The sequence below is a fragment of the Habropoda laboriosa genome, unplaced genomic scaffold, assembly GCF_001263275.1.
Source record: "Habropoda laboriosa isolate 0110345459 unplaced genomic scaffold, ASM126327v1 scaffold176, whole genome shotgun sequence".
NCBI classification, from domain to species: domain Eukaryota; kingdom Metazoa; phylum Arthropoda; class Insecta; order Hymenoptera; family Apidae; genus Habropoda; species Habropoda laboriosa.
This window is the reverse complement of record NW_017100321.1, coordinates 1,554,993-1,565,182: the sequence shown is the minus strand read 5'-3', so window position 1 is coordinate 1,565,182 and position 10,190 is coordinate 1,554,993. Positions and strand designations below refer to the sequence as shown.

Sequence of the window (10,190 nt, the reverse complement as noted above, 5' to 3'; positions counted from 1 at the left end):
GAATATCTATAAGGTTCAATGTATACAATATATACAATAAAGAAAATGCACACCTAGCTGAGAATATTTCATGTAATAAAAATTATGTGCTAAAGAATGATGTTAAAAATCATTTACTTTAAGTGGTAGCACATAGAAGAGGTGAACATAAGTCTAAATGATTTTAATGATACATAAACCTATCCATAAACAAAATTAAAAACCCCATAAAGCAAGGATGCCACACCAAGCAAACATGATACAAAATATCACATTAGGTAATGTATACAGGGAACAAAGGAATTAAATTTTAGGTGCTTTAAACTAGCAATTCTAACTGATTCCTCTAACATTGCTTCCACCGAAATAAAAGGAAAAAGGCTGGGATGCGCAGAGAGTTAAGTAAAGGAGAGCAAGGAAAGATATGTAGAAGAAAAAATAACCAACCTGTCTGATAATGAAGCGAGTGGGAAGACACTTCACTGTCCACGTTAGAATCACACTCAGAAGATGATTCTAGTGGAGGCAATCGACCGTCTGTAACACCGAATCAAAACAACCCCCTATTATAATAGAGTTGTTATCGGTGTTTATTTATTTCGTGTATATGAATTTGAATATTTCCCACAGTATAACATAGATTTCACGAGATATTAATATAACAAATATTTCCCGATATTTGTTTATAGAAGCAAAGATACTAAAGCAATGTAAACAAAATTATATGTTTTTAAAAAGACCTGCATCCAGAAAGTGAAATGATATTTAGAAAATTAGAAAATATAACAACAGATATAGAATTTTATCACTGTATGCTATTTCCTTTCTGACTGCTGTTTACAATTCTCTATCACAATGCAGTGCAGTCAGCTCATACAAAAAGGAAATAGGTTAAAATGAAAATGAAAGTTAAGCAATGAAGATGTATGATTGTGAAAAGTATAAACAGAGCAAATAAATTCATAATAACCAATTATTTTAATATATTTGCTAATGAAAACAAAAAGAATGAAACTGTATTAAAATTAACAAGTAAAACTGCACATTATAATATATGTATTCCTGAATTTATATAGGCTTTTAATCATTTTCTTATTATAAATTTTTTTTTTTATTATTCAGTTTCATTAAACTATAAATTATTGGTACCAGATAAATATAAATGAGATTTCATTTGCTATAATATAAACAAATTGTTTTTCTCCATGTTACTCACACACAAATAATGGTTAGAGGAGAGTTTTTTGCATTTATGTAGGTTTGCTATTACTGATTTTATCATAATAACTTATATTCTAAGCTTGGTATGGCATTCCTTATTTTCATATACTTAAAATAAAATATTAAGAAGCATAAAACGTCACACTCATACTCCTTATAGCACTAAAGAAATTAAATACACTTAAATATTCGTTTGATATAAACTGACTCATAAACTAGATTAATATTTGTATATGTTTATTCAAATCAGAGTTTATTTGAGTTAAAGAAAGATAATATTCGTTTTTAATGCCTATCTAAGAAATAGGTATGTAAAAAGTACATAGCAATAGTTGTATGAACTGACATGCACTTTATTACTTCTTAAGAATTAGTATATCTTTAAAGATATATAAAAACTAAAATAAATGAATACATCAATTTTATATACAAACAAAACAATATATTTATATAAGCTTAAATAAATTTATGAGGTAATTGTACAATAATTTACAATTTCAAAAAGTCAACAGTTTCTGTTCTTTTCTTAATTCTGTTGAAAAATTTATTAATGTTTTGTTGATATATAAATGTATAATTTATGTATTTTTCTTTGAGTATGAAGCAGAAAAAAATAATCATACCTGTGATTTCACCACCACCTAATTCATTCAAGATTTTCTTGTAAGATGGTCTTCTAGTAAGAATACCTCCTCTCTGTTCTGAAGATTCCTCTGAGTCTGAGAAACTATCATCACTACCTGTTTCCACGACCTGTCATAATAATATAGAATATTGAATATGAATAAAATAATGTGTCCCAAATAATTATTCTTAGAATGTAAAAATAATAATTTAAAAAAATCAATAATATGACTTAATTAAAACAAAACTTATTATCAGTTATTTAATTTATTAAAATTACAGAAAAACATACCTGAAGTGTTTGCAAACTTGCTTGGGCTGTTTGTATGACAGAATTTGGTTTACTGACAAGAATGACATTTCCCTTTGAAATAGCAACAGGTTGAATATTGGTTGCAGTCTGAATTACTGACTGTTGATTGGGTTGTATAACAGATTGTACCTAATTTATTAAACAAACAATATTAGAAACTATCATACATATTAAAATGTATGATTTATTGAATAAATGAGTATGAATATGTATAAAATATTTTAACATGAACCAAAAAATAACTTTTAAAATTGTTTTATTTAATATATAATAAAAAATATAAATTCATTATATTAATAAATAAGGAATAAATAAGTAAATTCTAATTAGTTGATCAAGAAAACTAAATTCTAATTTGAACCAGCATTATGCAAGATTGAATATACACACAGTGCTTGTTTGATTAACTGATAATCATGATTAAAGCAGAAATAAATTAAATATGCATGCTTTGAAATAAAAAAGACATAGATACACAGGAGATTCTCCTGTATACCTGTGTTGCCCCTGACGTAGGTAGTGTCAGTTGCACAATGCTGGTAGAAGCTACCAGATGATGAGTTTGCTGCTGTGTTCTATTGAGAGATTGTACCGATGTAGCTATTGCTGGTGCTGCATCACCGCTTTGAGAACCCGTAGACAATGGGTCAACTGCTGATCCATTTTCCTCAACCATACTTTCCATAGCCTGGGAACCTCAAACCCTACAAAAGAAAAAATATTTTCATAATTTTGTATATTGTTCTTTATGAGTTTATATGTATACTGTAATTAATCTTTTTAATGTTAATTTTAGTGTATACTGTTTTATAATTACAGCTATAAAGATAAAGATGCATGGTATATTAAATGAAGGAATTCTTATGTGATAAAAAGTTTAATATTTAAATTAATTTTCCTACTAATAATAAACGTTGTCTATAATCTAGTAAAACGTTTAAATTTAATTTTCTCGATAGTTTTAAACACTTAAAAAGAAAAAATAACTATACAAAAAATGCGTACAATTTCTTATTTAAAAAGTCAAACATATGCATACTTGAAATTTCACGAATCGACTTCCAGATTAAAGATAAACATCGTCAGAACAAGTGGGACCGAAGATTCGAAAACATATCGACTCGAAATTGGGGCTTATCCATTAAAATGCAAAAGTTTTAAATTTCCCGCCAGTCAGCGATCGGCGGTGTTACTGCGTCATTTACATAAGCAGTAGATCTAAAAATAATACGAGAACAATAAACACTTAAGATGCTTTCGTATGTGAGCAAAGGGCCAGAAGTCATAAAAAAAACATGATGAAACGTGACTAGGGTTGTACCGATCAGTATCACGATGTCTCGGTTAGCGATGGAAAGAGATGTCAGAATCGTCACGTAACCCCCATTGCCCTTTTCGAGAAATTCGTACATCTTCCTTAAGGCGCCATATTTTACGGCATATTCCATAGCAGACGTAAAACTGATTGTACTAGGTTCATGAAATCAAATGCTAGTAGTTTCGGCAACATTTTCGAAGTACCGTAAGCGCAGTGGTCCATGCCCGGTTGTTATTATTCTCCAGCTGGGTACTTACCAGTTACGTATTTCTCGTCACCAACTTTGCTGCAATCGGAGTGGGCAAACGGGCAGGTACGTAGCAGCCACGTCAAAACTCCAGTGGCTTCGTCACTGGTGGAGCCCACGACCTCCGCGCTGCGCGTCACGATCAAAATGGCCGACGGTTTCCCTCCACCCCCTCATAAGCTGATCGTGCATCGGATAGTGATAGAACCGATGCTCTTGTATGTGTTTGAAACTAACCACGTTTTCTTAAAAATTCGATCGATTTGTCTTAAACAAATTGTAACCGACATCAATTAATTTCACCGATACGTTCATAACAATTGGTTGATTTGTTATGTTTAATATTCTGTGGTTATAAAACGGTTAAGTATTAATACATTCTGCCGCAAACAACAGTTCGTTTCGTATTAATTATATTTATAATGAAACATTTCACCTTGATTAATTTAATAAAAAGGAAAACATATTATCAGTTATTTTTGTCTTCCAAATAATCGACAAAAATTAGATGTTTTAATTGACATAATATTGTACGTGATAGCTGTTTAAAGATTCATGTGTTATTTATCCTTTTACATTTATATTTTTATGTTACTTTATGTTGTAAAATAGTGTAATACTACACTTGTAATTTGTAATGAATACAAATAACGATGTGTTGTAATCTGAACGTGTTTATTCAATTTTAATTGCCTCGTGATTTCATCATGTAATCTGCAAATATACCGTTGTTCGAGCATCGAAACAACGTTTTCTTATCGACATTTCAACAGAATATAACAATGTAGACATTATTTAGATCTCATAAAAAAGAATATTACATTTTAAATATGTAGCACTTCATAAATCATTTAGAAATTCACAATTTTACAAAGCAAATGTTGAGACAATTATACGAGCATCTCCAGGATTTACACATGTTTCAATTATCTGTCACTTAAATTCCTTTTCACATTTTAAATATTCAACTTAAAAATTTGTTTACTACAATAAATAACTTAAATTTGTACCGTTATGTTCAACAACTAGCAATAAAATTATTTTTTATTTCCTTTAAATTTTCATGTTTATGATATAAGGTAATGTTTATTTAATTTTGTTATTAGCATTAATATTTAACATGTATAGAGATTATGTTATTGACATATTTTATTATATGATGATTCATATTACATACTGAAAATGCCTTTATAGGTACGAATGAATTGCAAAGCTTTGGAATTATATTTTCTTCTACATTTATCGTACAAATGCTTTGTAAAAGCATGAATATATATAAACATTTGAAAAATCGATTAATGCAGAAAATTTAAATATTAATGCATAACAGTATTCATACATACGTATATTTAAATAGCGTAAAGAAACGTCGTTGGTGATGCTGACGTCATTCAGTGACGTCATCATCATATTTAGATCCTGCACATATGTTTCCCATACTTAAACCATATTTGCATTGTTTATGTCCTTAAAGCCTTTATTTATGATAAATTATCAATAAATTATTCAAATCTTTTGAATGAGTACAGTAGTAGTACCCTTTACACAATTATCTGTCTTCGTTAAAGTACTTTTGTACTTAAATATAAAATTAGAAGTCAACATTGTTATATAATAAAAGACCATTATTTCTCATATGTATAATATTTTATAACTTTTCGTTTATTTGTTCACAGACGAATAAGAATTAATATTATCAAAAGTTAGTAGTCATATTAAGTAGCGCGTAGCACCTGTAACCATGAATTTCATTTCATTTTGGAGGTTTAATAAGTTACCCAAAATTTTCGTTTAAATGTACATAAATTTTATAAAAATTATTTGTGAACTATGTCATTCATATAATTAATAGACAAAGAATAATGCTTACGTATTGTTAACGCAAAAATAGAATATCGTTATTTCATTGGTAGTTTCGAGATCGCTGCTTCAAGATCACTTTTTCTATTGGACATTACATGTTCGAGCACAGCAGGTACAGAATGTTATTCGTCGATCGGGAAAATGTATGAAATGCCAATCAGTATCGAGGTTAGAAATCTCAACAGAATGAGAGCCAATAAGAATCTTCGTCCTTTACGAGCTTGTCAAGTGATTATTCATTGAGTCAATCTGTGTTTTCTTGCTACATGTGTGTCAGCAGTACGCGAATATATCGAGATCGTATTGTTGAAACCTGTTGTTGACATTTTCAGTGACATAACCCTTAAGATTGAATCGTGTTATTGTTTGTCTTGAAAACGAACTTGAATTTATGCATGATTATTTGCAAATTGTTAAATTCTAAAATCACATTCGGTCATTTAATGCTTAATGCGTGTGGCAGAGATTGATAAGCTAGAGTGAATATATCCACTATTGTAAGTGTATTATTATAATAAAATGAAAGATGTTTTAGTATTCAGTATTGTACAAATAATGAAAAAGCAGAATAGGTCTTGTATCATTTGAGATGATAATTATATTAGATCCAATTAACTTTTATGTACTTCATAAAATTTACAAATACAGTTTGTAGTTGCATAGTTGATGTTACTTTGTTAAATATTGAAAACACTGATACCAATTAAATTATTCTCTTTCAAGTGATACATTTATAAACCATTAATAAATCTATAAAAAGTGCCAATGATTAATACAGAAAGTACAGAATTTGATAACAATATTTACAAAATTATTTTTGCATTTGTAAGATGTATTACTTATAAAAAATAAACATTAACTGAATCTACAAAGTTTACCAATGCCTTTTTATTCCAATTTTATTCAATTGTGTATATCATTTTGTTTTTCCTTGCAAGAAGTTATTTTCATTCATACCATTTGCTTTTTATTTTGTTATGAATTTATTTTATTTTCATTACAGCTACACAAAAATGCCACAAACAACCACCATTGAAACAATCACTATTACTAGGCCCTTAAAGGTAAGTCTTCTCATTTCTTTTTAACTTGCTTTAATTAGTTTACATTATAAAATATCTGTTTAATATAAATTCTAATAAAGTACTTCATAAGCTCCTAAATTGATACCTTCACAAGGTAAAAAAGAAAGATATTACAATTCATTATCATGTTCTGAAAATTGAATACATTCAAAACTGCTACAATTGCCAATTATGGTAGCAATAATAAATGTTACTGTAAATAGATAAATCACAAAAATATCTGAGATTAAATTGGATTAAAAATTGAATCAATATAATTAACTTTCAAATTGTAACATAAAAAAATCAAGATGATAAATCAACAAGGTTAATATTTATTTAAGAAAACTGCATTATTTTAACAGTCACGTGATTAGGAAAAATTTCTATAAATGGAACGCGTTCGTCTCAAGTTTCGTCTATACTAAAAAGCACCCTCTACCACGTACGCGCACTGCGCCACGACCTTTAATGGGCGCAGCTTCCCTGGAACCCAATTACTCCCCCAACTTCGGATGGAGACTGTCTCCGCTTGACCTCGCTAGTTGAACAAGTCTTTTCGGGACTTTGGGTGATCGAACCGACTGAGAAATGAACGCGAGTTGTAGCAGCAATGTGACTCGCGTAACAATTTGAAGCGGGGACGCGATTAAAAATTGTTTCGCGAATCGAACGAAAGTGCAGGAGACAAACCGTGTTTACCCTGGAGGTGTTTGTCATTTACAAGGGTTTCGTGCCTTCGAATAATTTCTAAATGCTTCCTTGTCGTCTACTGAGGGTGATTCGTGGAAGAGTGTACGATGTCCCGTAAATGGTACTTGTCGAAAAGATCAAAGAAAGTGTGAAGTGTTTGGAACGGTTCTAATTAGATTCTAGTTTCTTGGTTTTGTCCATTGGGACTAATCTTGAGAGTGCACCGTAGATCTATGATGATCATGTATACAGTCGCGGAGGATCACATGGGCGATACCGAGATCGCACAGGTATACCCGTGTTATGTTTTTTTTTTATGAACCTGTAGCGACGATAATAGTGTATAATGATCGGAGTTTATAGCGGTTTTATTTTGAATAAATTTTAATGTCTCCGTATGTTTCACAATTGTTTTTTTAAGTAAAAACAAGATTTTCATCTCGTGTTTAAACGGTTAATAAATTATTATTGAAATTCACAATATCTGACATTCTTTAGTTAGTAATAAAATAATGCAATGCAGTCTATTGATGATCCAAATATAATTTTATTATTTTTGTTTTGCAGGTGATAGCATTTATATGTGGGATCATAGTAATATTGCTGATGATAATGGGTTTAGCCTCTACTGACTGGTTAATGGCATTAGGATGGAGACAAGGTCTATTTGCACATTGTATTGAAGAATCTGCACCTACACCTTTGCCATTTAATGTGCCAGATTCAGTAGGATGTTCTCAAGCTAGAGACGTTGGTATGAATAAATTATTGTGTTTATCCTTCCTTTAAATTCTTCAAAGTGGAACATTTTTATTTACTTTTGTGTTTTTTGCAGCCTATATGAAAGCAGCTGCTGCCTTATGCGTAGTGTGTTTAATAACAGACATTGCAGCAACAGTTCTCACTGGTCTTGGTTTGAGGTCACAAGATAATCGTGACAAGCACAAATATTATAGATTTGCAGTGTTCTGCATGGGTTTTGCATGTAAGACTGGCTATGTAGCATGAAATATTTATAATAATATAGACCTGTTCTGTGTGTTACATATACATTTCTTTCTGTTTCAGTGGTATCACTCTTAATAGCTTTAGTAATATATCCAGTGTATTTTGCTACAGAACTTAATCTTGGTAAGTCTATATATAGTTCTGCAAAATTTGAATGTTCAATATTTTTACAGTATAAAGTATAATCTTTATGTTGTTTAATATTATAAAAATTATATTACAGGAAATCGAACAATATGGGAATTTGGTTGGGCATATGGAGTTGGATGGGGTGCAGCTATATTTTTGTTTGGTGGAGCGGTGTTGTTATTATGCGATAAAGAAAGCGAAGAAATTTATTACAAAGAAAGAAAAATCGTACGCGATGATATTGGCGGCGGAGGTTCTATGATTGGTATGGGACATCATGGTGGACGAAGTGGGACGCAATTAGCCTAGTGGCATTGCTCCCTGCCCGACGTTGTTCTCTAGGTGATTAATTTCTTCTTTTTCTGTCCTCACTATTTGATACATTTGAGAAAAAAACGTACACATGTATAAGAGTGAATGGTTTTTATATATAGTCTACTTGTTACACCAGCATATATTGGACATAACTATCACTTTGATATAGGATGTATGAAACATCTTATCAATCCGTCATTAAAAATTTGACGAAAACAAGGTTTGTGAATTGACTGAGACTTGATTAATTCGTTCATGGGTAACCAATTTCCAATTTCTCATAGTAAAAATTTCGGGACCATTGCTTCGTTTAGTTTCCTATAGTATTATATTTTATGTATGTTATATAATTACAACTATTTTTTATGTAGTGCATTAACATTATTTACATTATTAGTTTACTTATTAAGTTTTTATATCATCTCAATGGTAGCATTGATGCTGCGTTTCTTATTCGTGAAAAAATAATTCATCATATACCGTCGCATTTTGTATTACCGTTCTGATTAAGACAAAACGGTAATTATCATTTTTAATGTGAATTTTGCAATTTTCTAGTATTTATAATTTCTCGTTACAATCCAATTTTCGTTATGCCTGCATTAACAATTCATTATTTATATTTGGCTAACTTTAAAGATGATTTTCGCCGTTTGAAAGTAGTAAGCAATACTTGAGTACTTAAATGCAATATAAAAATTCCAATAGAAAAAAGTTAAAGAATATACAAGTAATTAATATGATTAGAAAATGAAGTCACTGCCTTTCTTAGTCAAGTAATAAATCATTAATTACTTTAATTTTCATGTAAAAATTGCAGCTTTGATTTAGTTAATATTTATTATGTTTATTTTCTACATATTCGTATGTACATATACATATATTAGATGCTAGTAATTTATTATTTGCTTGCATTTATTTTTTTCTTACTATTATCAAAAGTGATATTTGTTTTAATCAAATAATTTATATTATCGTGGCGTTTACCAATATTTTTTGGTATAATATTACGAAAAAGTAACGTTTATTACTTATACTTCCATATATTTTGCAATAAAACTTGGCCAAAAATTGTTATAAGCGATATATCTTGTGATTACATACACGCGCACAAAGTATATGTATAAATGAAATTAGAAAAAAATTTTCATATACATTGTTTTAAAGTCTTCCTTGATTTTTTGATAAATGTGTAAATGTTTTCCTATTGTACTATGAAACATGCAAGTGCTACCTCCAGTAATTTTTACTTTTTGAGTATAATTGTTTAAATTATGAATACTTGAATTATGCAAAAAGTGCATGAAAGAAAGTAAGGGAAAAATGGTTTCTCTGTAATTCTTCCAAACTGATGAAATATATCATTTAATTATATAAAGAGTATCATCTTTAGTTGCTTCTCTTGTATGCGTCATA

The 10,190-nt window shown here is 29.7% G+C and overlaps 2 protein-coding genes across 2 annotated transcripts in view; one reads left to right on the top strand and one right to left on the bottom strand.

The window, feature by feature from the left end:
• The window catches only part of LOC108574239 (cyclic AMP response element-binding protein B), a 4,373-nt gene extending 587 nt beyond the window's left edge, over positions 1 to 3,786 (bottom strand). Inside the window, exons 1-4 of the mRNA XM_017936784.1 lie at positions 3,713 to 3,786; positions 2,730 to 2,841; positions 2,117 to 2,266; positions 1,824 to 1,953 (exon numbers count right to left, since the gene is read on the bottom strand). Of these exons, the coding sequence (XP_017792273.1) occupies positions 1,824 to 1,953; positions 2,117 to 2,266; positions 2,730 to 2,822 (373 nt within the window). The 5' untranslated portion in view covers positions 2,823 to 2,841; positions 3,713 to 3,786. The remainder of the gene's footprint in view (positions 1 to 1,823; positions 1,954 to 2,116; positions 2,267 to 2,729; positions 2,842 to 3,712) is intronic.
• A 2,080-nt stretch (positions 3,787 to 5,866) lies between these two features.
• Positions 5,867 to 8,828, top strand: LOC108574314 (transmembrane protein 47). The gene is made up of 6 exons (XM_017936881.1): positions 5,867 to 6,062; positions 6,569 to 6,629; positions 7,890 to 8,076; positions 8,158 to 8,307; positions 8,391 to 8,453; positions 8,554 to 8,828. The coding sequence occupies exons 2-6, from the start codon at positions 6,579 to 6,581 to the stop codon at positions 8,766 to 8,768; spliced, it is 666 nt and encodes a 221-aa protein (XP_017792370.1). The 5' UTR covers positions 5,867 to 6,062; positions 6,569 to 6,578; the 3' UTR covers positions 8,769 to 8,828.
• Positions 8,829 to 10,190: the final 1,362 nt, after the last annotated feature.

Excerpts from the sequence above, each read along its gene's own strand:
- LOC108574314 (XM_017936881.1), top strand. The coding sequence starts at position 6,579 with ATGCCACAAACAACCACCATTGAAACAATCACTATTACTAGGCCCTTA. Across the intron at positions 6,630-7,889 it reads CTATTACTAGGCCCTTAAAG|GTGATAGCATTTATATGTGG; the intron begins GTAAGTCTTCTC and ends TTTGTTTTGCAG. Across the intron at positions 8,454-8,553 it reads TGCTACAGAACTTAATCTTG|GAAATCGAACAATATGGGAA; the intron begins GTAAGTCTATAT and ends ATTATATTACAG.